A 27,141-nucleotide genomic window follows, 5' to 3' on the forward strand; every position below is an offset into this window, starting at 1 on the left:
CTGATGATGTTTTTTTGTGTGTGTGACATATTGTACGCTTTCAAAACACAAAATCTGATTAAGGATATTCGTTTAAACTGGTGAGTAAGATCAAACTAGCTTTGAAAGATAAAATGATACATGCTTATATATTTGTGAAAGAAATTGCATTTAGAATCGTTATAATGTCATTTTTAGATCAAAACATAAGAACCCACACAATTCATTCTAGGGTTTGACCATTTGATCGCACGTGGGCTAATAGTCGGTTGTCTTCTCAACTTATCATCATTTTCTTGCCGAATAGAGATTTCGGACTCCTTGGCATTTGTGAAAAGAGAGAAGAGCGTGAATAAAGAGGAAGCATAGATATTTTCTCCGATGGATTCTCTGACATTCAACATTAGACTTTTTGTTTTAGTGATAAAAATGTGTAGAGACAAATAGAGATAAAGTTTTGTCATGTTTGAGAGAACTTGCATCAAGTTTAGTTAGGATGAGGTATGTGTAGAAGGCCAAAGATCCTTGAAAGGATTGGGAGGGCTAAAGGGAGTCTTCGGTACTTGGGAGTCATCCACCATAGGGAGGTCGGCTCGTGGGATTCTTCAACCGAAAAGACTCCTCGGCCATTGAGAGCTCTTAGCTAAAAGTCTTTGCAGTGACGATACACAATTACCTCCGATTATATTGCAATGGAAAACGCTATTTTTTTAAAAAAATTTGTTATCATTTTTTACGATCAAATATGTGTTGTATGTGTCTTTTATATCCCTACTTCTCACCCAGCAGTTCATGGAACATAAAAATTGATCCGCAGCTTGTAGATATTTCACATGTTCAAATTTTGAATTTTTTCTATAGCTACAAGAATTTCTTTATAACCAATATTGAGGTAAGGAAGAGATTCTCTATTTGTATGTATTTTCTTTCGTTTTAGAGACTCCCCCTGTAAATTTGAAGGACTTATAAATTATTAAGACAACCTAAAGGATTTTACTTGAGATGATAACATTACACACGATCACCATAGGGCGTTGGAGGTTTTTCTTATGATCTTTTTAGGGTTTATGAATCGAAAGTTGCACCAGCTCCCGAACCTAGCCCACCACACAATGAATCAACCGATCGTGGTTTGCTCCAAGCTCTTCATGCTATGAATGGGTGGAATTGCATTTCCACGAGTGGAATTGCATCTCCACGATCATCTCCAAGAGAGGAGTTAGTTCCTCAAGCAGTCAAGAAGTGTCTAAATATGACGAGATAACATTACTCGACACACAATAATTTTATTCAATGAGGCAAGACATACATGACATCTTGGTGAGGTGGATGCAACACGAACCATATTTATCATCTTGTCAAATATGGCTCGGGATATTCTTAGAATCATGGTCTCAACTGTTTCTTCTAATGCCACATTGAGTAGCTCAGGACGTATTGTTAATGATGGGCATTGCTTTCAAAATGGTCGAATCTTTAATGACGAATATAGATTGGTCCACGAGACATTCTTCAAAAAGCAATCTCATGGATGATTTGGGTTTCTCAAATCCGATTACCATTAATTATTTTTTTTTAAAACTTTGAAATATATACCAATAACATTTATAGACACTAGACACTATTTCCTCTATCTAAATTTCATTTATGGCTAATATTTATTATAAAAAAAACTGGGGTTTGCAATATTTGCAAAGTGTAATTTATTTTGAAAATATCCATGAATAATTATAAACAAGCCTTAAAGGACAAAAATATCACTCATTAATTAATAATTACCAAAACTAAACAAATGAAATAAAAATAAATAAGTAAAATACTTGACATATCACGAGGTCCAACTCTTTGAATTATTAAATTAAAAAATCCTAATAAAAGTCGAGAAAAATAAGAAAAATAAACATAGAAACAACCCGATTTTGAGAGAGAATTGTTTTCTTCTATACATAGTGAAATTACTAAACGTGTAATGTAAAGATCGTTCAACTATATCGGTTTAAACAACTAGTTGAACGATTATCGAATCGTGCAAGAACAATTAAGCAAACAATCAAACAAACAGACAAACAGAAGGCAATAAAGGACAAACAATTTTGGTAACCCTGTTCGGTGGTAAAGCACCTACTCAAGGGGACTGATACGTCCGGTGGTGAATAGCGATTCACTATCTCAATAATCAAAGGTATAGAACTTAGGTTTGCAAACTCCCTCTCAAACGCATAGCTTCTTTGACTTCTCCGATGGATGGCAATCTAATCTCCCCTTAGATAAGAGACTCTCTCTCTCTCTCTCTCTTTTACACGACTCTTCCTCCCAAAGATCGCACGATCCTCTCCCGAAGATCTTCTCATCGTATCAACATAAAACACGCACTCACAAAACTATATACAAATAAAGCATAGTAGCAGCAAGTTCCTTGACCTAGTTGTCGATGAAGATCTTCTAGCAGACATACTTTTTCTAGGTTACGTTCGGCGTGAATGGACCTGAAGTGTCAATTGACCTAATGAAATTGTTCTTTTGTTTGGTATTGGATTATTTTTTTATTGCAAGTTAGACTGGTAAGATGTCGGATAACATGCTCCAAGATATGTTGAAACATGTTGACCATTGTGACAAAACTGTATTTCTAGCAAGTATCCTATTTCACCAGAATGTTTCGTGGAGGACTTTCTACATTGGTTCTTCACGCGTGTATAGGTAAGGAGACACTAGATTGACTTCCAAACGTGTTGTCTAAAGCCAAGCGCTTCACTCTTAGTAGTCTTGACGCAATCATCAAAATTTTAGAGTTCTTAGACGTGCACGACTAACAGACTGAGAAGCTATTTATTTGATGCGTGTGGTATGATTCTCTAATCACATTTTTAGAGATCTGAGTGTTAGAGAGTTGTTGGATTTTGTGATTTCGTGATTGAAGGTTTCATGAGCGTTGTCGATGAAGGTGTCAAAAAATCAGGAAATAGTGTTTGAGGAGTGAAATTGAGAGGGGTCGCAAATTCAGGGGAGCCTGATTTGGAATTCACGGTTAGTAATAGAAAAATGGTGTTGTGACCAGTGCCGTTCATATAAATCCATTGTTATACTATGGGCAGAGAGCCCCCCCAGATTAGGTGACGTTGCAATGAAATGAGTTACCATTATTTTTGTTATTTACATTTTTGCACTGTCTTTCATTTATCCATACATGCATTTGGATATATTGTCGCATACATTGACTTTATATTGTGTGCGAATCTTGTCATTGAGTAAACATAATTTCATTTAGTATCAGAGCGGGCACCCAGATCTGAGGTTGTGATCCTTGTGTGATTAATCAATTTGTTTGTGTTGGATAGTTCCAGGGAATGAGGATATGTTAATCGTCCACCTATTCTTGACGAAACGAATTATGGCTATTGGAAAGCTCAGATGTGCGTCTTCCTGATATCAGTGGATAGTAAGACATGGAACACTGCCATAACAAGTTGGTCTCCTCATACTAGCAAAGATCAGAAATGTGTTGTTACAGATTGGGATCCTACTGAAGATGAAGCTGTTCTGAGTAATTCTTGTGCTCTTAATACTATTTATAATGGCATTGAGAAAATGTATTCAGGATCATAAATACTTGTACAAGTGCCAAAGAGACATGATAGATTCTTGATGTTGCACATGAAGGGACTTCCAAAGTTTGCGACTCTAAGCTTTAACTCCTTACCACGAACTTTGAAGCGTTAACCATGATTGAAGAAGAGACTTTTGCTGAGTTTAATGTGCGTATTCGATATATTGCAAATGAGTCATTCTCCCTTGGAGTTCCCATGAGTGATGAGAAGCTTGTTCGTAAGATACCGAGAGCTCTTTTTGCAAGGTTCAAGATGAATATTACTTCCATTGAGGAAGTGCATGATCTGTCTAAGATGAAGGTTAATGAGATAATTGGTTCACTATGACCCATGAATTGTCTTTTCCCCAGTCAGAGAAGAAAAACAAAGGTCTAGCTCTCAAAAGCTCTATCTCAGATCAGAGAGAGCATGTACTTTTTGAATCTGATGATGATATCAATGATACTATTGCAATGCTTACAAAGAATTATAACAAGGTCATGAAGAAATTTAATAAGATTTCTGGGAAGAATACCCTTCAAGATTTCCTCAACAATAATTTCAGAAGGGAGGAAATGTTCAGAAAAAGGGTCGAAAATGGTGGCAGATTCAATTTTAACAATGCCAACAGAGCTAAAGCATCCAATGTCATGAGTGTGAAGGTTTTGGGCATATTTAAAAGGAGTGTATCAAGTCCCTCAGGAAACAGAAAGACGCTATAATGTCACACTCTCCGACGACGACTCTGATGAGAGTGATTATGATCTGATAAGAAATTTTGTTGCCTTTGCCGCCTCTATCACTAATCATACTTCTGATGATCATAGTGATACTTCTACTTCATCTTTAGTTAAAGATAATTATGCTCTTGTCTACGATGATGATGAACTGTCTGCCAAAGTTCTTGATGAAACTTATAATGTTCTTCATACCAAGTAAATAAATAATTAATTGGATTTTGATAATGGGCTTTGCACAATATGCAAAATTCGGATTTCCTCACTTGCCGTGGGCCATGTTGAGCGATTTTTTGCAATCGGTATTTACCAATATTTTCTATTTAGTTGTTTAAATAAAAGAGAGAGAAGAATATATAAAAGAATATAAGATATTCTCCTTTATTCTCTCTCATGACACCTAGGAGAGTATATTTAAAAGGAGATAAGATATTGCTTTTATTCTTTCATGAATTAATATTCTTTATTTAAACACAAAATAATATATCCTAGATACTGATTTGATGGATGGGAGAAAATGTAGGATTCATGAATGAGATCCAAGGGCTGAGCTTAAATAATTTAAATATGGAATGAATAAAGGAGAATAAAATATTCTTGAAGGTTCCAGAAATATCTCATTCCACTACTATAAATAAGGGTGTAAGAGAAAACAAAAATCACTCAAGCAAGAGCAAATTTTCACACTAGGTTGGCCGATCCCTTGCTTCTCTCTCTCTCCCTCAAAATTTTTTTATTCCATTCTTAGAAAAATAAGAGTATATCTGAAACTCCATAATCAGATCTTGTGGGATTAAATAGAGTATGCCCACACTGTATTCTTGTTCGTTCGAAGATTACGTTTCGGAAGACTATAGTGTCATCCAATGAGATCTAAGAGATTCAAAGATATCATGAAGATCAGATCGGAGCTCAAAGATTGGAGATGAAGACAAGAAGAAGAAGGTGAACCCGCTTCAGAAGCTTAATGAGAAACTCGTAAGTTTTCTGATATCTCGTCTATTTAATTCGGTTGCTTGATAATTGCTCTCATGCTTTGATATTAATTAAATAAATCTAGATCTTGTTAAATAACCTTAATTAATTAGTTAAGTAGCATAATTAATTTATTCCGCATGGTTATGATGAGGTGAATAATCACTAACATGAGTCTCTTTTAGACACCATTGATCCCCCTCATGCTGATGTTATTGGGGGTAATTTTTGGTTTGGCCAATGCTGTGGAAGAAAAAACTAATGAGAATCTTGTTCAGCCTGATGTTGAGAAGGATAGTCATTCATCTTCTGAACTTCTTTATGATCCTGCCAGGGAGATTTAAGTAGTTCATGTAGGTTAAGAAGGATGTACATACTGTGGTGAATCCACTCATGAAGTTCTCTCAGAAGAGGAAAGTTGTTTATGAGGATGACATTGTGTTGTATTCTCTTTTGTCTAAGAAGGAGAAGTCTGCAGTGAGTGAAAAAGAAAAGTTTGGGAAGAAGAAAAGGAAAAAGAAAGTAAAGGTTAGTCTGAACAAGAAGAAGTTCGTTGAGATGTGTGCTACGAGCTCCTCCTTGATTGGGAAGCGCCCCATTACTGTAAAAAAACTCCTTAAGAACATTCCTTTTGCTCCTTTGGATAATGTGTCATTCCACAATGAAGCTAAGGTTATCCAGTGGAGTTTGAATCATCACAAGATCTATCCATAGAAGGAATTGTTTGAGGAAGATCAGAAGATTGTGGCAATCATGGAATTTCTAAGTGATGCTCAATTGCTCAAGACTGTTATAGGGATTGGTGCTTATTATCACAAGCTTGTGAAAGAGTTTATTGTGAACCTTCCTTTTAGTCTTAACAAGCCAGACAGTCCTAACTTCAGGATGGTGTATGTGAAAGGTCATGGCTTCGACTTCTCTCCTACTATGATCAATGATTTCCTTGGTCGTGGAAAGATCATCAATGTAGACAAACTCCCTTCCATTCGTGAAATTATGTGTGAGATCTCTGGGGATGAAGGCAAGGAATAGTCCAAGAAGAGATTTCTTCCCTCTGCGTTTTTGAGTGCCAAATACTCTGTCCTTTACATGATTGGGATTGCAAGCTGGGCTCTTTCTTCTCATGGCTCAGGGGTCACTCTTGCTCTTGCCCGTGTCCTCTAAATATTTGCTCCTCCTTTGATTTTGGTGAGTTTATATTCGATCACATCGTGAAGCATGTCGACTCATATGCTGTGAAGCCCTTCATTGGCTCTCCCTCATTGATTACTAGGATTCTTCTTTCTCAAAAGTAGGACATGTTACGTGCTAATGATGTTGTCGAAAAGGTCCCTGGTGAACTGAGTTTCAGTCACAAACTATTTTAAGGGAAACATGCTCGTGACCTTGTCATGCCATCTTATACGACATCTGTCACCTCTGGCGAAAATCTTGATTTAGCTCCCTTTTTCTGTCGAAGCTCTAATTCAAGAGGTTTCTGCAGTACTTCAAGAGATTATTGACACCTCGGTTTTTCGGAAAGATGTGTATGATGGTTTGATCAAGGTGATGACTTATGCGGCTCGTTCTGTTCGTTCTTCTGCTTCCCAACCTGCCTATTCTGCTAGAGAAGAAGAAGTTGATGATGAAGGAGAAGAAAATGAAGAAGAAGATGTTGAGAGAAAAGAGTATGAAGACGAAAAAGAAGATGATGTTGATGATGGGTCTGTTGGTTCTCGTTCTGCTTGAGTTCTATTTGCTTGGTTTGTACTCTCTGGATTTCTTGTGGTAGTTGATTTTGTTCTCCTCCCTCTTCACTATGGTCTGTTTTGGTTAAAACTTGGTTATGGATATTGTGTGTTTGATCAGCCTCTATTCTTCTGGTATGTGTGCTCCTACCTCATTTTTCTATGTAGATTGCTTAATTATGATGTTTTGCTTCGGTACTTCTTTTGTTAATCGAATTTGTGCCTCCTTTCGAGTTTGTCTACCCTTGCCTTTGATATGTTTTTGAGGCAATCATGTAGGGAGATAGTTAATTTGTCATTTATTTTGACTTGTTAATTACTAGTCTCTGCTTTGGAGTGTCAATTTATTTTTGACTGAGATTTATCTAATAAGTACACTCTGGAAGTGCTTGTCTAAAAAATAACCAAAGAGAGGGTTTGTTGTTACGTTTGGTATTGGGTTATTCTTTTTTTCTTGCAAGTTGGATTGGTAAGATTTCGGATAACATGCTCCAGGATGTGTAGAGACATCTTGACCATTGTGGCAAAAATGCGTTTCACCCTTAGTGGTCTTGACGCATTCATCAAACTTTTAGGGTTCTTAGACGTGTATGTGACAAGCTATTTGTTTGATGCGTGTAATGTGGTTCTCTAAACACATTTCCATAGATCTAAGTCTTAGAGAGTTGTTGAATTTTGTGATTGAAGGTTTCACGAGTATTGTTGTTGAAGGCGTCCAAACATCGAGAGAGTGTTTGAATAGTGGAATTGAGAGAGGTCTCAAATTCAATGGGGGTCTGATTTGGAATTCATGGGTTGTAATAGAAAAATGGCGTTGAGACCGGTGTCGTTCATATAAGTCCACTGTTGGACTATTTACTACGTATTGAGATGGTGAATTTCCTTTCCACTGGGCTGAGAGCTCCACAGAGTAAGTGTCGTTGAACCGAAATAGGTTACCATTCTTTGTGTTATTTACAATTTCGCACAGTCTTTCATTTATCCATACGTGCATCATGACAGATTATCGCATACATTGAATTTACATTGTGTACGACATCTTGTCACGGATTAAACAAAATTTCAAAAATCCTAGGCTAGTTTTATCAGGGTGAATAACAAAATCTCTACGAATCAAAATGATTTGGAAACCAAATATGATCGTATCTCCATGATTTTTGAAACTAAAAACTAAATATTTGTAGTTTAGTTCGCGCTGGAGGAAAGTGACTTTAAATGACCTAGGCATTGAACAACTTCTTGCAGATTGCTTGAATAACTTTGACATAATTTGTTTTGCCAAACTAAATCATGCCACAGAGAAACAACACGTAATTATAGGGAGCCCTTTACTTACTAACGATTACAATACTAAGATGACATACTAAGTGTGTTGTTTTATCTGTCTAACTCGACAAGAGGGAGCACCAAACAACGTCAAAAGTAGTAAAAATTGGGAGAATGATTAGACAACGAAGCTCAATCAAAGAGCTATGAGTAAGTCAAGTCAGAAATAAGCAAAAAAGGAAACTCGCACGGGTGAGAGAACAAAGAAGCAAGCCTTAAGCTTGAATAGCTTTAAAGGACAAAGTTACAATTAAAGGGAGCATGTTCCCCCCTCTTTCTTTGTAAGCGTATAAATTAAAGACTTGAGGACCGAAATAAGGACCATTTCTTGTTACTTAAAAATTAGTCTCCAAAAATAGAATTCAAGATCTATAGTCAAGCAATAACGAGATTGCAAACACACGAAATCCCCATATTTGAGTAGGTACGAGAGAGTGAGCCAAACATTTAAATCAACAATTCCAGTTCATAACTATTTGACACAAAGGGTAGTCCTTTCTGCATATAACTATTTATAAAGGTAAATATCAATGAGACTAGAAAATTTCCTCATTTGTCACAAATTTTATAATATTTTCCCACTTTCCACCAATAGATTAATTTGGCAAAAAACGCCATCATATATGTCAACAATGTTGACATCTAATAGTGAAGGGCAAAAATAGATATTAACATTGTTGACATAAATGGTGACATTTTAGGCAAAATTAGTTTTTTGGTGAAAAATAAGAAAATATTATGAAATTAGTGGTAAATGAGGCAATTTCTCATGAGACTATGAACAAAATCAAGAACACACATAAATAACTATCATGTTTATGCTTGTTAATAACCATTTTGTGGTCATACCTATTTATAAAAATCCCTTTCAATTTGTGTGAGTTCATTTCATTTGGATTTGTATTTGTATTTGTATCGCAGGATATGTGTTAAAAAGTTAAAACACTTTCGTTGTGTTTCCCAATATCTGTATGTATTTGTATGGGTTTGTTTATGTTATTCTTGTATAATTTATCAAAATATTTTATATTTTATTTGAGAGTAAGGGTATCATGGTCAAAAAATCTATTTTTCTAATTATTATGATAATAATTCTACTTTTAGTTTTTTTTTAAGGATATTATTAAGTCCAATCCCTCAAATATCTCTCTAGAAGTATGTAATAGTTCTCCGTATTGGTGTAGCATTATTGTAGTTTTAGGATCTCAACTAAAAACCCACATACTACCAGTCCCACGACTCACTCACTCATTCCCACTCTCATTCACTCACTCACTCACTCATTCACTCACTCTGCAGCTTAACCCACAATTGCAGCCACCAACCAAGTCCAACATATATGGATCGTCGATCTTTCACTCTAATCCTCGCCCTCCTCGTCACTCTCCTCTTCACTCACCCAGGTACCCTAAAAACTCTAACAAAAAGACGGTCACTTTTACTCATTCTCATTCTCACGAACCACAAGCTTCTGACTTGTTTTTGTTTTCTTCCCATTTGTTCACAGGTGAGCGATACGTCTCTGCAGCCACATTCACATTCGTGAACCGCTGCGGGTACACGGTGTGGCCGGGGATCCTAGCCGGCTCCGGCAGCCCCCGCCTGGAGACCACCGGCTTCGAGCTCCCCGCCGAGACCTCCCGCGCCATCGCCGCCCCCACCGGCTGGTCCGGCCGCTTCTGGGGCCGCACCGGCTGCACCTTCCCCGGCTCCTGCCTCACCGCCGACTGCGGCTCCGGCACCGAGGAGTGCAACGGCGCCGGCGCCGCCCCGCCGGCCACCCTGGCGGAGTTCACCCTCGGCTCCGTCGGCGGCCGTGACTTCTACGACGTCAGCCTCGTCGACGGCTACAATGTGCAGATGCTGATCGAGGGCGAGGGCGGCGCCGGGGCCTGCGCCGCCACGGGATGCGCGGCGGACATAAACGAGCGGTGCCCGGCCGAGCTCAGGGCGGGCAGCGGCGGCGCGTGCATGAGCGCGTGCGGGGCTTTTGGAAGCGCGGAGTACTGCTGTAGCGGCGCGTACGGTTCGCCGGCGACTTGCAGGCCGTCGGTGTACTCGGAGATGTTCAAGGCGGCGTGCCCGAGGTCTTATAGTTACGCTTACGACGATGCGAGCAGCACTTTCACTTGTATCGGTGCGGATTATACCATCACGTTTTGTCCCTCTTCTCCAAGGTAACAAACCCTAATCGCTTTCACACGCATTCTCTCATCCTTGCTTTTGTGTCTCACTCAATTATTACAATTTTTTTCTGTTCAGATTTCGACTGTTTTCTCTTTTGTTAAAGTTAGATGTACATTATATATGATTTTTTTACAGAGTTAGATTTACAGAATCTTATTTAAATGAGGCAAAGATGTTTTATTCTTTTCTTTGTTTGTCAAATGGTATTTCTATATAATATAGGATTAATTAAATTACTAGTTATCATGATTCATTACATCATTAGTCTTGTAGTCAAACAAATTTACTTGGCAATTTGAAAAAAATGCGTTTTCCTTTTTCTATTAGTGCTTAATCAATTCTCTTTCCGTTATGTTTGTAAATTGTAGGTAATAGACGATTAGATGTTGCCAAAGATTCTCTTTTAATGTAATAGAACTACCATGGGATGAACATGATTCTTTAATGGGAAACTATAATTGAGGGTTGTTGGGTTGCTCTTTATGTCAATGTGCCAGTATATTAATGCAGAGAGAGCAAGAATCTGGTTGAAATATATTGATGCATCTTCTTTTGTAACGTTGAGTAAACTACCGATATTACCCCTAATGTTTGTTTTCTTGCTTGTGTTCTTATTTTAGCAGTCAGAAAAGAGACACTACCACGACACCGACACCACCAGGGACTTCACAGGGTTCAGTGCCAGGCTCGGGAATGGGATATTCGGACATGGGTGATGGGTCTCAACCCGGGTTTACTAATCCCGGTTCGGAACCCGGGTTTACTAATCCCGGCTCGGAATCCGGTTTCACAAATTCCGGTTCAGTACCGGGGTTCACGAATTCCGGTTCAGGATCGGGGTTCACGTATTCCGGGTCAGGGTCAGGTTATATTCCCGGAACCGAGACCAAAGGGACCGTAATGCCAGATGGGTCGTGGCTGGCTGGTTTGGCCATGGGAGGCTCACCGATGACCCTCACTCCCTCGGCTCAACGCACTTCGATATTAACCGCCTCTGTTTTCTCAATGCTTCTCATCTTTTCTCTCAGAAAATTGTAGTCTATGCTCTGTTACCCCTGTATCTGTATTTAGGTTTTTGTGTGATATTTTTATATGCTTTCTTGGTTTTTGGGAGTGTTTGGGTTGGTGGGTTTGCGGTCTCATTTCCGCCTTAGTTTGTGGGGTTAATGAATTGATATTAATTATGGGACCTTTAAAAAAAAAAGGGTTTTACAGCTTTGCTAGATAAAAGCTGACTGATTCATCCTGATTGGAAGCCACCCACGCCAAGATTCTCTCATTTTAACGTTTTAAAAAATGTTTTAATTTTTTTTTTTTAATGTTTTAATTTTAAGTGTTGAGCATTTTATGTAGCTTGTTCCTAAGTTGTTCCTTTTTCTTCCCCTTTTAATGTACAAAACTAAACCCTTGATTAGGTCTGAGGTTTCTTTGTTAATTCAAGTAAACCGGGATCCAGATCCACTTTGCTCGTTTTTTATTTATTTATTTTAATTAATTGGATATGTAAGTTTTATTTATTTATTTTGGGATGCAAAGATTGTTGTACATTTTTTTTTTCCATCTAATTAGAGATTTGTTTTTATTTTAAATAATCAAAATCAAAGAAGTCCATGCATTTGTGCTATGGTCTCTCAAGTCAAATGATTAATCCAAACTTTATTAGCGATGTATTAAAAAAAAAAGGGAAAGTGTGTGAATATATCTCAATATGAATGGGAGAGAGGAACACTTTGCGGGTCATGCAAGCTTATTTTATGTCTTTTGTCTGCTATGGAATCTGGATATAGAAAACTAATTTTTAACAAAGCCCTAACACTATCTGTCATTAAAAAAAAATATAATTCACCGTTGGTTGGATCTTCAAGAGGAGAATGATAAGCTTAATAAATTGACTTGATCAGATCAATCAGGTACCTGGGACACCGATAATCTATTACAACCAAATCTATGACAATAAATTAAATAAGATGGAATAAATGGTTTCAAAGGAAAATAGTCAAGTTTGTTCGGTGATTTTTGCGGCTGTTTTCTTTTTCATTTTTCTAGTGTTGAGATTTTAGCTTTAGTTTTCAACTATTGCTGTGAAATAAGGTTATGTCAAATTTTTAATTGCCGAAAGATGCTTTGAAAATGAATGTGGACACCAACGTACTTTGTTGACCAAGTTGCCAATGTTATTATGCTATGTATGTGCTATATATTCACTTTACTTATTTATTTCTTTGATATCGGTACTATTTATATATAGAGAAATATAACAAGCCATTTGAAACGTTAACATTGTTTTTTAATCAATATTTTGTTAGAGATATTACAAAATACTTTCGTGAATAAAGACAGATTATTATTATTATGAGAAAATAAATTAACAGAAAATTACAAACTGGTCAGATGAAGATGAACAACAATAACTTAATAAACCTTCACCGAAAACAAGATGAAACTGAGAGAAAAATGTCGAGGAATGTTAGACAGTTTCCTTGAAGGTTTATTGCTCTCCCACGGCTACTGAAACACTTGAGCAAGACTTTCCAGGATACAACGACAATCTCGACGAACTAAGGTACCACTGAGTACGTTGAACAACGAACTAGAACCGAAGCAGAACTATCATCAAATTCGGACAAAAGGAAGAAATGAAATTTTCTGGGAACAATCAGAGAAAGGGAACAGTAGGGAATAAGAAGGAAATATCACTTCAGGTGTGTTCAAATGAGAGAAAGGTTCTGCCTTTTATAGGCACAGAGACCTGAGCTTTAGCTCCCAAAAACGTCCACCATTAAGGTCCATAATAGCTCTTTACCTCAGATAAATGAGAGGTTTCAACTCTGAAGGGTCAGAGATTACAATGGAGATCAAAGGTCAGACGTTTTTCCCCTGATGCAAAGTGTCTACGTGAATGCATGGTAGCGTAGGCCGCCCAAGCCTAATCCGGAAATGAAATTGCAATAAAAAGATAAGGATTAGGCCCAAGCCAAAGCCATTCCGATTCCGAGCTCGAGACATTCCCGAAACGCGAAACTCGGAACCCGGAACCCAGACCCGGCTCGGCTAAGCGGCGGCGCGTATATGTGTGTGTGTGCGCGCGGGGTTAAGTTAACCCACCCACACTATCCTCTCTCGCACTTGCTTATCCTTATAGTATTTATACACTACCACAACACACATCCCCAACCAATGTGGGACTCTTGCAATTCCACTTCCACAACACAACATAAATGTGTTTCTTTGAGCATCAATTTCTCAATCATCCTAGGTCCGATTTTGGCAAACAAATATATGTAGCACTTGGAATTATTCAAATCCGATGAGTGGACCCCACTCAAATTGTTGCCACAAATCAACCATTATTGGTTTAAATACCAACATTTTTCGAGATTGCGCAGAGTAGCAATCTCTATTATCAACCTTATGGATGTTATTCTCGTCACATGAGAATACGTATCAAAGTAATCAAAACATTAATTTTGTCTATAACCTTGCATTACAAGTCTAGCCTTGTATTTATCAATAGTGCCATCAACTTTCATCTTCCTCGTGAAGATCCACTTCGTTCCGAGTGTTTTACTTCCAGGAGGAAGATCAGCCAACTCCCAAGTATGGTTTAGCATGATAGAGTCTGGTTCACTCCTTGTGGCTTTCTTCAATAAAGGACCCTCAACAGATTTCAAAGCCTCATTGTAAGTGAAGGGTTCAGCATCAAGCATGTAGGTTAGAAAATCAGTTCCAAAAGATTTTTCTATCCTTGCTCGTTTGCTTCATCTAGGTTCTTCAGATTCTATCTCTTCTTCCGATTCTTCATCTCGTACTTGAGGTATTTCCACAATATCATCAAGTATTTTATTCGAAGAACTTGGTTCATCTTCCTTAGACTTATAAGGAAACACATGTTCGAAGAACGAAGCATTCTTAGATTCCATAATTGAATCTTTGCGTATTTCGGGATTCTTAGAATCATACACCATGAATCTGTACGCATTACTATGATGAGTGTACCCAGTGAAGATACAATCAACTGTTTTGGGTCATATCTTCATTTTCTTTGGAATGGGTGCCATTACTTTTGCTAGGCACCCCCATACTCGCAAGAATTTGTAGGAAGGTTTCCTTCCTTTAAATAATTCAGATGAAGACTTATCCATCTTCTTACGAGGTATCTTATTCAATAGGTAATTAGCCGACAAGATGGATTCCCCCCACATTTCTTGTGGTAACCCCGAAGTAAGCAACATTGCATTCATCATCTCTTTGAGAGTGCGGTTCTTTTGTTCGGCAATGTCGTTCGATTCAGGAGAATAATGGGAGTTACTTCATGAACAATTCCATGTTGTGCACAAAAGGCACCAAATGGTTCAATGTATTCACCTCCTCGGTCACTTCGTACCACTTTTATTTTCTTATAGAGTTGATTCTCAACGTCTAGTTTGTACATGGCAAACTTCTCGATTGCTTCATCTTTACTTTTAAGCAAGTATACATAACAATATTTTGTACTATCGTCAATGAAAGTCACAAAGTATTTTTTTTCCACCTCTCTTTGGCATGAATTTTAAATCACATAAATCGGTATGGATTAGTTCAAGTGATTCGTTTTGTCTTTCAACACTATGAAAGGATGTTCTCGTTAGTTTTGCTTCAACACATATTTCACATTTGTGTTTTGAGTCAATATTAAATTTGGGGATACAATCCAAATTAATTAATTTACGCAAACTATCAAAATTCACATGACCAAGTCTAACATGCCATAAATTAGATGACTCGCGCATATAAGTGGAAGTAGATGCATACTCATCAACTTTGTCTTTGCCATGAATGGCAATTACATTCATTTTCCACATGTTGTTTTGAGCATAACCATTGTCAACATAAATTCCGTTCTTACTAACAACAATCATTTGTCCCTCAAAGACAAGCTTAAAACCATGGTTACAAAGCAAAAAACCCGAAATCAAATTCCTCCTCAAGTCGGGCACATAGAGAACATTGGTCAGCTTCATCTCTTTTCCCGAAGTCAGCTTGAGGATCACATGTCCAACACCCATGATTTCGGAGGTGGAAGAGTTTCCCATGTACACTTTCTCCCCAGTTGGAGTCTCGTCGATAGAGCAAAACGCGCTCTTCTGGTGGCAAACGTGGCGGGTAGCACCAGAATCTAGCCATCAAGACTTGGGGTTGCATCCCACCAGATTCACCTCGGAGACCATGGCGATGAGGACTTGTCGTCACCTTCGACTTCCACAACATTGGCCTCATTCTTGCTCTTTTTTGGCTTCCGACAATCCGCGGCGCGGTGACCTTCCTTGTCGCAATTGAAGCACTTGCCAACAAATTTGTGTTGGCTCTTCTTCTTGAAAGAGGTCCCCTTAGATCCAAGTTTGTTGGCGGGCTTCTTTCCCTTTGAGTTTTCACCATGCTCGACCACGTTGGCTCTCTCAGAAGTGATCTTGAATCTCTTGTCTGAGCCACGATTGTCTTCCTCGATTCGGAGGTGCACCACTAGGTCTTCAAGACTCATCTCCTTTCGCTTGTGCTTGAGGTAGTTCTTGAAGTCCTTCCATCCCGAAGGTAGCTTCTCAATGATGGAGGCGACTTGGAACGACTCGCTGATGGTCATTCCTTCGTCTTGAATCTCGTGAAAGATAAGTTGTAGCTCTTGAACTTGACTGACAACTGTCTTGTTGTCCACCATTTTGTATTCGAGGAAGCGGTCCACGATATACTTCTTTGAGCCTGTGTCCTCGGTCTTGTACTTCTGATCCACTGACTCGAACAAGTCTTTGGAAGACCATTTGGCGCTATACACATTGTATAGAGAATCTGCAAGGCAATTCATCACATAGTTGCGACATAAATAGTTAGCATCTTTGCAAGCGAGGTATTCCATATTCACCCCCTGGATCGGTTTCGTCCGCCTGAAGCATAGGCAGATCGTCGGTTAAGAACCATACAAGGCCAATGGTTATCAAATAGAACATCATCTTTTGCTACCACCTCTTGAAGTTCGTCCCATAAAACTTCCCCGGCTTCTCGGCCGGCATCATCATGGGTGACCCTCGAGCCGGACCGCCATTGGGAGTAAGATCCGCAGGTCCGTTCATGCCCATGTTGGCCATTGATTGAAAAGACCCGCAGTCCGTTCCCGACCGTAGCCGCCATTGGATCATATGGTTGCACCACGATGTTCGAGTTCAGCACGTTAGTTGTCAAGACATCCATGTTGGTGTTGATCGGGGTTCCCGACTCATCCACAAAGGTTGTTGTTCAGATTCGTGTTGGTTGTCATTTCTACAAAAGAAATCAACCCAAATAAGTAAATTGTTCAAGGTAAAAATTCAAAAAAAAAAATATTTTCAACTCCCGTAAGCAATCTGTCCAACCAATAAAGCTTCAAGACTGTTAGAGATATTACAAAATATTTTCGGGAATAAAGACAGATTATTATTATTAGGAGAAAATAAATTAACAGAAAATTACAAACTGATCAGATGAAGATGAACAACAATAACTTAATAAACCTTCACTGAAAACAAGATGAAACTGAGAGAAAAATGTCGAGGACTGTTGGACAGTTTCCTTGAAGCTTTATTGCTCTCCCACCGGTATTGGAACACTTGAGCAAGGCTTTCCAGGATACAACGACAATCTCGACGAACTAAGGTACCACTGTGTACGTCGAACAACGAACTAGAACCGAAGCAGGACTATCACCAAATTCGGACAAAAGGAAGAAATGAAATTTTCTGGGAACAATCAGAGAGAGGGAACAGTAGGGTATAAGAAGGAAATATCACTTCAGGTGTGTTCAAATGAGAGAAATGCTCTAGCTTTGATAGGCACAGAGACTTGATCTTTAGCTCCCCAAAACGTCCACCATTAAGGTCCATAATAGCTCTTTACCTCAGATAAATGAGAGGTTTCAACTCTGAAGGGTCAGAGGTTATAATGGAGCTTAAAGGTCAGACGTTTTTCCCCTGATGAAAAGTGTCTACGTGAATGCATGGTAGCGTAGGCCCAAGCCCAATCTGGAAATGAAATTGCAATAAAAAGATAAGGATTAGGCCCAAGCCCAAGCCCAATCCGATTCCGAGCCCGAGACCGAGACATTCCCGAAACCCGGAACCCGGGCCTGGGCTCAGCAGCGGCGCGCGCGTGAGGTGTCAAGTTAACTCACCCACACTATCCTCTCTCGCACTTGCTTATTTACTAAAGGATAGATGATAGTATTTAGACACTATCACAACACACATCCCTAACCAATGTGGGACTCTTGCAATTTCACTTCCACAACACAACATAAATGTGTTTCTTTGAGCATCAATTTTTCATTGATCCTAGGTTCAATTTTAGCAAACAAATATTCAATTTATACCCCTCATTACGAGGAATACGTAGCACTTGGAATTATTCAATCCGATTAGTAGACCCCACTCAAATTGTTACCACAAATCAGCCAATAATTTGATTTAAATACCAACATTTTTCCAACATATTTTGCATGTTTCAAATATTGTGATTGAATCTAACGTGACAGAGTTAATTTCTGTTAATTTATGTTAAATTTTAAATATTTATATATTGTTAATTTATGTATTTGATATCACATTTGTTTGAATGAGTTGTTGAATTTTTCGTTTTGATGTAGTAGGTGTTGTTGCAGATATGTTTGATGTGTAGTTTTATTGTAGGAAAAAAATGGATTTTTAGATTTTTTTTAGATGTAAAAATATATCATAGCGCTAAGAGCATCATAAAAAATATCACAAAAACACTTTCACGACACTCTCTCGCAGAGCATCAGAAAACCCTTTCCATAGATCTTCAAAAATGCATCGTAATTTACTTTCCGCCACTTTTGAGAGAGCGCTATGGAATGTCATGTACATTGCGCTTAGGTGATCTTGATTACGACAATGCAGTTTATGGGGGGTAGTATGGGCTGTGTAGTGGGTGAGAAAATAACATTATGGAAAAGTGTTGTTAACTTTGCTATATATATTGGCACTTCTAAAACAGGCGTGCATGATCATTTCATGGTGTTTTTTTACCATCGTTAAAATCCTTTTGAGGTAGTGACACTCGGAATCGCCATAATCGTCAAGGGGAAAGTAATCTCGGCGTAAATGACTTGACAAAGTTAATCGAGTACCAAAAGCTATAACGAGTATTATGTTATACTATAAAATAATATATTTCAAATCGCACGAGTTTGAGAAACCAAATCCGATCATATCACTAGAGAATACAAAACTAAAAGTCATACGAGTGACATACGAGTATAAAGTTTATAGCACGAAATATTATGTTTTTAAAATTTTCAAACCAATGCTTGAACAACATGTACCACAATCGTTTTGTACCACAATTTTGTAAAAACACAAAAAAGGCCGTAAAGGAATCAACATTCTCAATATTTATCTATTATTATACTTATGCATCTGGCCAGGAGTACCACCAATTAGTTTATGATAGTTTCACATGAGTTTTTATTCGAAGTTATTATCCAGTCAATGCAAAAATCCTGGATTTGTTTATACTACCTATTTACTAGTTTTTGCTCCACAATCTTGGTTTGCAAACGCACTAATTGAGGAGGTAAGATGATGTCTTGTGGTAGTGGAAAATACTCATTTGTTATCCAAAATCAACTTACATGTGGGTCCTTCTCAGTAGAGCATTACCTGAAATTAATCTAAATTCACGGACACATGTTTAAAAATAAAATAAAATAAATAAGGATTGATTATCCCAACAAATAACAATCCCTCTCCACTCAGTGTTTATTTTACTACACCATAAACTTTTTGAGCTGATATTCAAATAGATTAGAATAGCTAGTTAATTACCACAATGCATTAGTCACATGTTAATGTGACTAATAGTCTAGATGGAATTTTGGCGAAGATAAAATTAAGCTCACTTTCGTTTTGTGTTTTATAGATGAATGGTTATATGCTTAGTTTCATCGCCTTGGGAGAGCGAGAGTGTGGTGGTGAGGGTTTTGTTTCCATGTTGCGCACGAATGATGTACTCGCCTAAGAAGCCAAAGAAGCTGAATGAGCCACGGTCATCGGTGAGACCTTGTAAGCCATTAGTTTCCCATTCTCTGAGGAGATCGTCGACCACATCTCCGGCGGGGAGGTTTTGAAGATTGTTGTCGGTCAGGCACATTTGGTAACATCCCTTTGGGTGCAAAGCGCTCCAAAGCATTATCCCACTCACTGATGGGTGTGAAAATCCTTCTCTTATAACTTGCTCCAAGTAAATCGCCTGTTGGAATTTCATTTAATTAAATTGAATTGAATTTCTAAATATACTAATTCATTATGCGTAAAGTCCTTGCGCTATTGTTAAAGGTGACATATCTATAAATAGATTAAAAAAAAAGTCCCTTAACGATTAATTTTACATTAATTTTCTCCAGCTCATAATGGTTTTAACAATTAACATTTGAACATAATCTATCATCGAAAGAACTCCCTCCAAGCATAATCAAACCTGTAGAAAACTAATTACTTAACAAGTGCATTAATTTATTAATCTATTCCAAACCAAAATCTCAATTAATAGTATATTTTATTGAATAATTAGTGATATAGTAAATATACATTAAAAGTAAATTAGAAACATCAATCTTTTAGTGAGTATGATGAACATATCTTTTTGAGGGGCAGGGGGCTAAAGATGCCCGGAAAAAAGAAAACAATGTAAAAAAATAATAATTTACGGGCAAAAATATCTTAATATAAAGTTGGTAAGGTGTTCGTGAATCTGCTAAATAAGCATGGTATTATTATGATACAAATTTACCTAAAATCTATATTTAAATGCATCTTCCTAGCTACCACTTCATTAAAATCGATGGACAGTCTATGGCAATACAGTGAGAAGTTAGCATGTTTAGTAGTGCACGTACTGACCTGAGTGTTTTTGTGAAGCGTATTGCTGATATCAACTTCGGTGAGCCAAATGGGAAGCCCCAAAGTGGCCAACTTGTCCAAAGTAGCTCTCATCAGAGCAACGTTGGGCTCGGTGAAGTGGCCTTCAAGCCCAATGCCATCCATGGAAACCCCGCCTCTCTGAAGCTCTCTCAGCCTCGACACATATGCATCGACCGTTGAGTTCTCATCGCTGCAAGTCTCCACGACATTGAACTCGTTCATGAAGAGCGTGGCGAGAGGGTCCGACTCGTGGGCGGTCGCGAAGAGCTCGAGGGTCGCGTTCGGGCCCAGCTTCCCCTCATAGAAGTCGAAGTGAAGCATCTCGTTGTTGACGTCCCAATGGACGAACTCGTCCTTGTACCGGTTCATTAGGCTTCGTATGCGAGAGGCCACGGCTGAGCGGAGCTCGGGGGCACTTAGGTCTTTGACCCACGAGGGAGTGTATTTGGGGTCTTCCCAGAAGATGTTGTGGCCTCGGGCAGTGATCTGGTGTGCTCTTACGAACCTTAGCATTTGGTCCGCCGCCGTGTAGTTGAGCTCGCCTCGCTTGGGTTCGGTCGCGTTCCATTTTAGCTCGTTCTCGAACACTGCCGCGTTGAATCGCTTCGCAAACCAGTTCTAATACAGCCATTCAGAAGAAAAATGGTCTAATAACTCGTTAGTTTTACATAAATAATATGGTCTAATAAGTTATTTAGGCGTTGAATGTCATTAAAAATATGTTAATATTTCACAAAAGATGACAAAAATACTTCATCAAAATCAATAATTTGACTACTAATTTGCTTGTCAAAATGATTTAGGGTAAAACATCAGGCGCATTATAGTTCACACTTTGATAAAGGGTAGACTTCTAAGTTTTTAACAATTTAAATGAAAAAGAAAACAAATATAGCATTAATTATATATCCTTATTTTTATAACGATAGTCTTATTTTTTTTTTCTTTCATGTTTTTTCTGGCATAATAACCGCCTCACCAAGATTCAAAATGTCACCGATATATAGTTATATATCGGCGATATATCGTTTTTTGAAAAGTCTCGGTAAAAAATCGTATATAAATATTACCGTTTTATATTATATCATTTTTTATCCCAATATATCGTCGATTTTTCAATTTATCGCAATAAATTGGCAAGTTATTTAAGGCAAAATATTGTCAAAATCGGGAGGAGTATCGTTCATTCCTTATCCATGCAGACCGACTTCCAGAGAGCAAAGCTTATACGATTTCGGCGATATCAGGGCGAAACCTTCTTCTCCGTGTGAAATCGCCAGTCATAGGACATATTTTAAACGGCATCGACAGTATTGGTTGATATCTCGGCGTTGAACGAACGGTAAGCTCCAAAGTTAAGGTTTTGATTCTTTTGAATTTGTTTTTACTTATTAGATCGATTTAACTTGAGTTTTGTTGAAACTTTTTACATATTTGAGATTAGGACTTGGTTATCTCTTAGATCCCCAATTTTTTGTGAAGTTTCGTCAAGGTTTTAATTTTCCGGCGACCAACCACCAGCGGCTGTTCGTTTTTTCGGCAAAGTAAAAAAATTTCATAATCATTATTTATGATTGTGGATTGAAATTGTGATAATCAAGTTCAGATTGTTAATAAATTATGATTTAGAATATATGATTGTGGATATTAATTGTTATATTGAAATTGGGATTGTTAAATTGTTTTTAAGAAATTACGAATTATAAATTGCGATTGTTATGTTTCGAATTGAAAATTATGATTATAATATTGTGATCGTGAATTTTTTATTTACAGAAATGACCGACGAAGGGGCAATAAAGTATTGTATGCCCATCCAAGGGAGTGCGAACGGATTCAGGTGCCTACATGGAATATTATTCATCATACATGTCGTGGACCGTATACTATCAAGGTTAGCAGGTGCAACCCCATATGTTTCAACCTCCACGACACTTAATCTACAACTGATTCGGAGTTTGAAACCTTGCAGTCTTCTTTGGTTTGTGACATTTGAAAACTATTTTATGTTTTGTACTATCTACTTTAAGTTTATTTCTTATCATGGACTTTGTAGTATTTGAATTTTTTCTCATAATTTGGATTTGATGACATATATATATTTTGGGTTGTTTAAAAATATCTATTTTTTATAGGATTTTTGTCGATATATCATTCTGTAGTTGATATATCATAGATATTATCGCTAGTCGGTATTGAAACTGTTATAGAATATCTATTGATATATCCGTCGATATTCGATATATCGTTAAAATCAGAACCTCGGTATGAATATCAGTATCGATATTTGAAATCTTGCGCCTCAACATTCACATATAATTTTATACTAAAAGTAGCATTGATTTATAAAAAAATCATTGACTTTTCTCTCTCCTCTACATCTTCTCTGTAGGATTTGAAAAAAAATCAGCGCCGCCCAAGTCTTCATCTTTCCATGTGGCTGGTCTTGGCTCCAGTTCCGGCTCCGGTTCTGACCGTTTCCATCCTTTAGCTCCGATGAATTCCGTATATCGGCATGGTGATTTTTGATCGGTTGGAGGAAGAAGTGCGATGGCGGACTTTTTCGATGGTGACAACAGAGCCGTGGTGGGCATCAGCTACAAGGGTACGATGTAGATCTGCAGCGATTATTGCTACGACGACTACGATGGCATGACGGTTATTGTCGACGTTCTTGCGGTGATAGTTGTCGCCGACAGTCTTGTGATGGTGGTCGTCGTCGATTGCAATGTTTCGACGAGAGCTGTAGACGTGGAGCCTAGCCGTTGTTGATGGCACACAAATGCCAGAACTTGTGCTCTAACGTACGGTGGTGCTGCAGACGTTTGTCATGGGCAAAACTCATGGGTCAGTGGATCTCCTAAGGTTGACGAGTCTCTCTCTCACTCACCGATCAAAGGAAAAATAAAAGTGTTATTATCGGTTCTATTTTATGTTTATGTTTTTATAGTTTTTGGTTGATTTTATTTTTCAATACTTTTTATTATCTTATTGTTCTGGTACTTTTTTTGGATTGGGGACGGATTATGCACATCCCAATCCCCCGTTGTGGATTTCGTGTTAAATTTTTGTTTATACAGGCTGAAGCGTCATCTTACTCATTGTTATTAGTAGAAATAACAATGAGTATGGGTATGAATGGGTGCACTTATACCGGTATCTGTACTCGTTAGAAAAATATCCGTTAATCCGTATCAGGTAACCCGTTTTCTCAAACGGGTTAGGCAATGGGTGTGAAATTTCAATACCCATTACCCGTTAACACGGTTCGGAAATAAAAAGTAAAATAATCCAAATTAACCACTCAAAACGTCTAAATATAAATTAAAATCTACAATTTAGAGTCAAAATATAATTTAAAGTGGGAACCCTAAAGAAAATTAAAATTCATAGTTACAACACAAATAATTTAAATAAATTTAAACGGTTGGAATGTATCTAATTTATATAAAAATAAATAAATAAAATTATAACAGGTCGGGTAAAAGTTTCCCGTCTCCGTACTCATACCCATTTAAATATTAACGAGTATTACCCGTTAATCCGTTTTGAACATGTATTACCACCCATTTCAAACGGGTAATAGACGGATAAACGGGTATCGGATAATAATGTCATCCTTGTTATCGAAATATGGTTACTTTGATCTCTCAGTCAACCATTAGGTATTTCGAAAGAGTCAAATGAGTGCTCGAATATTCATGTGCTCTATATCTTTCTTTGTGTCGAAAGTATGCACAAGATAAGCAAACACCTGCATTTAGTGTTAAATCATTTTCGACTTACATTTGCATTGTGTCTTAGATGTTATTAACTTGTATCAATGAGTATTTTACCCTTTTTCTAACGGAAAACTTCTGTCTGTATTTAAAAAAAATTGAAATAATGAAAGCGACATAGAGAGTATAGTGTAATGTGATCTAATTTATTAGGTGTTTTTTTTAACTCTTTTTTTTTTTTTTTTTTTTTTTTTTTTTTTTTTATGATTCGAAATAGGTGGAATAGATAAATATTATAGTATTATAGTACCTGATAAGGCACATTGCCTAGAATAGTGTTTGCAATTGCAGAGCCAAATGGGAAATCTTTAGAGACCTGCTCTACATTCACTTTAGCCCCTCTTAACCTCTCTCCCTCCGAGTTCCACAGATGAACCGTCACTGCACGCTTTCTCTTCTGCCCAAAGATTAATTTCTAGTCGTTTAACAATTCATCCTTGCCAAGCAAATCACACATACATACTTGCCCTTACAGTGTTAATTATAATTTCCTGATTCATCCTCCATTGTTGATCACTAAATGGTTGGAGTGAAGAGCTTGCGGTTGCTATTTTGACATCGTCATCACACGAGTTCTACGAAAGCAATAAGGCAATCACAAAAACATAATTCCAATTTATGTATAGAAGTACGTATATAAAAAAAAAGCCTCCAGTTACCTCAAAGTATAGTATTGACAAATTGGAAGGCGTAGAGAGAGTAAAACCGCCCTTTAGGAAAGACCAACAATCAGGCTTGGCCAAAACATTGCCTATGCAGTCTAATGTCTCATTTTCTCCCTTTAGGCTTGCCCTTATCATGCATGAACTCACACCACCTTCTATCTTCACCCAGCCTGATTATTAAGCGTGTTTAAATCTATAATTAATTATATTGATCTATATTATTTGCGTATAACATGAAATTATTTCTAAAAATAGGTTGGCTGTAAGTAAAATCCGTTGTAGTCTAGTTGGTCAGGATACTCGGCTCTCACCCGAGAGACCCGGGTTCAAGTCCCGGCAACGGAAAATTTTAATTTTATTTTTATTTTTTAAGAAATTCAGTATTATTTGTCGCTCTTTTAAGTCAAACGAATAATGATAAAGATAGATAGAGAGATGGACGAACTGGAGAAAGAGTAAATTGTGGATTGGGAGAGATTTCGGAGAAGGAACGCCGGCGAGGAAAATGCGGTGCCACTTTCAGAATCACTTTCGATTTTAATTGTCGCTTGTTTCTGTTTGATAATCCCTCCATTGTATAGTGCTCTCTCTGGCTTCGCTTTACACTGTACACGATATTATAGACATCGTGGCTTACATTATATATATACGTACAGATTTCTGTTTGAATTATATGGACCGTTTACCTCAGTGTAAGCTGTGAAATCATAGAAAGGCCCATCTGCATGGTTTTCATGTCTATAATGATATTCAAATATTGAAAATATTAAAGAACATGATATTCACATGAGGAATTGTGTATATACCAAACGAAGCGACGAAGTATGGGCGTGTTAGAGAGATCAAAGCCAGGAGGCTTATAATGATACCACATTGTTCCATTATATTTTATTTGTGTATTGCTACTATGAATTGTGCTATCTAGATATAATTTATACTCAAATAACAATAGAGAGGGAGAGAGAGAGAGAGAGAGAGAGAGAGAGAGAGAGAGAGAGAGAGAGAGAGAGAGAGAGAGTATTTATTGGTAAGAACACAGAATTAGTTCAAAACTGACTCAGTACTCTAACGAACAGTAGTTACAAACTCCACGTGACTAGCTAATAATCAAATGCAAGTAATACTAATCTATTACAAACATTTAACTCTCAATAATAGGAGAAAGAAGACAATATACATTAGTCACAAGTCACGAGAGCACAAGAATGGGCAGGCCTGTGTGCCAAAAATCCGTGCAAAGTTCACATGTCTTACTTTGTTTAGAGAGAGACCTCTTTTCAATTCCGCATGTGACCAGCTGTACCTTAAGACCTCAAGAGACCTTTGTCTTTAATTATAATCTAAAAGAGTCATAGAGGACTAGCATAAATGAGGCATATTAGCCAACAGTACATACTAACTGTTAGCTGGGAAGAATACAGCAGTATCAACACTCAAAACATTGACTTGTGTCCAAGAGAATCTGTTGTCATTTCTCATATTCGTGCATATTGACGGTGGACTAGAACTTTCTTTTTCTTTCAACCAATCTATGTAAATCGTGATTTGATTGAAAAAAATTACATTATTTGCGATTTGAAACAATTATTCGCTCTAACCAAATAGTCAAATGAAAATATAAGAATTATAAATTAGTCAGTTATTGAGAAATCAGTAGTAATTTTTTGCTGTTTGGTTAACTTTGACACCGTTTCAATAAATATTAGAAAACTAATATTATATATCTGAGACTTTTTTTTTTTTTTTTTTTTTAACAGTAACATAATAAAATAAGAACATATATGTAAAGAAAAATTTGAGAAAGTATTCGTTGAAAGTGTTAAAATTGAATTTCCAAAAGATTAATGGTATAGACTTGAAAAGTATGTGTATTTTGACAAAAATGCCCATTAACGCATACTTTTCAAATTTATCTTATTTGTACTTTTCTCTTCTCTTCTCTTCACTCTCATCTCATCGAAAATCCTATCGCCGATTAAAGAGATTTTAATCATAATTGAATAAGAAATGAATTCCCAAAATCTCTAACAAAAGTAGTCTGAACAAAAAGCATGATGAATTAAACAAAGAAACTTTTAAACAAAAGTAATCTGAACAAAGTATAATTAATACAGTAAATAAAGCTAGAACTAATCCGTGGACAATGGAGTAGCACTACTGCATGTTTGACGGTTGTGGCCGAGTACCACACATCGCGCACATTTGCGCCTCCTAACTTCCTCCCCTTGAGAAGGTATT

At 37.4% G+C, this 27,141-nt stretch overlaps 2 protein-coding genes and 1 non-coding gene across 6 annotated transcripts; 2 read left to right on the plus strand and 1 right to left on the minus strand.

Moving 5' to 3' along the window:
• The first annotated feature begins 9,483 nt into the window (after positions 1-9,483).
• On the plus strand, positions 9,484-12,020 carry LOC149389666 (thaumatin-like protein 1). Of its 4 annotated transcripts, none has more exons than XM_089622953.1 (3): positions 9,484-9,734; positions 9,839-10,508; positions 10,741-10,768. In XM_089622953.1, the coding sequence occupies exons 1-3, from the start codon at positions 9,671-9,673 to the stop codon at positions 10,748-10,750; spliced, it is 744 nt and encodes a 247-aa protein (XP_089479079.1). In that variant the 5' UTR covers positions 9,484-9,670; the 3' UTR covers positions 10,751-10,768. The 4 variants fall into 4 exon arrangements, with proteins under 4 accessions (XP_089479079.1, XP_089479080.1, XP_089479077.1 ...); XM_089622951.1 differs by lacking the exon at positions 10,741-10,768 and adding an exon at positions 11,139-12,020 and having other exon boundaries at positions 9,486-9,734; XM_089622952.1 differs by lacking the exon at positions 10,741-10,768 and adding an exon at positions 11,142-12,020 and having other exon boundaries at positions 9,486-9,734.
• A 7,063-nt stretch (positions 12,021-19,083) lies between these two features.
• On the minus strand, positions 19,084-25,841 carry LOC149389667 (Glycosyl hydrolase family 10 protein). The gene is made up of 8 exons (XM_089621782.1): positions 25,710-25,841; positions 25,590-25,624; positions 25,349-25,508; positions 24,898-25,073; positions 24,712-24,813; positions 24,489-24,635; positions 20,439-21,077; positions 19,084-19,788 (listed from the first exon to the last, which is right to left on the minus strand). The coding sequence occupies exons 1-8, from the start codon at positions 25,783-25,785 to the stop codon at positions 19,453-19,455; spliced, it is 1,671 nt and encodes a 556-aa protein (XP_089477908.1). The 5' UTR covers positions 25,786-25,841; the 3' UTR covers positions 19,084-19,452.
• On the plus strand, positions 25,176-25,248 carry TRNAE-CUC (transfer RNA glutamic acid (anticodon CUC)). Its single transcript has one exon. It is a non-coding gene; the product is annotated as a tRNA-Glu (tRNA).
• Positions 25,842-27,141: the final 1,300 nt, after the last annotated feature.

This window comes from Urtica dioica, chromosome 8, assembly GCF_054948205.1.
Source record: "Urtica dioica subsp. dioica isolate 48M chromosome 8, U.dioica_male_clone48M_v1_H2, whole genome shotgun sequence".
NCBI lineage: Eukaryota > Viridiplantae > Streptophyta > Magnoliopsida > Rosales > Urticaceae > Urtica > Urtica dioica.

Bases quoted from the DNA above. Each gene is read 5' to 3' on its own strand.
- LOC149389666 (XM_089622951.1), top strand. From the start codon at position 9,671: ATGGATCGTCGATCTTTCACTCTAATCCTCGCCCTCCTCGTCACTCTC. The intron at 9,735-9,838 runs GTACCCTAAAAA...ATTTGTTCACAG, and splicing joins TCTCCTCTTCACTCACCCAG to GTGAGCGATACGTCTCTGCA. The intron at 10,509-11,138 runs GTAACAAACCCT...TTCTTATTTTAG, and splicing joins TTTTGTCCCTCTTCTCCAAG to CAGTCAGAAAAGAGACACTA.
- LOC149389667 (XM_089621782.1), bottom strand. From the start codon at position 25,785: ATGGAACAATGTGGTATCATTATAAGCCTCCTGGCTTTGATCTCTCTA. The intron at 21,078-24,488 runs GTACTATAATAC...TGGCTGTATTAG, and splicing joins TAGGCAATGTGCCTTATCAG to AACTGGTTTGCGAAGCGATT. The intron at 19,789-20,438 runs GTCAGTACGTGC...AAATTCCAACAG, and splicing joins CGCTTCACAAAAACACTCAG to GCGATTTACTTGGAGCAAGT.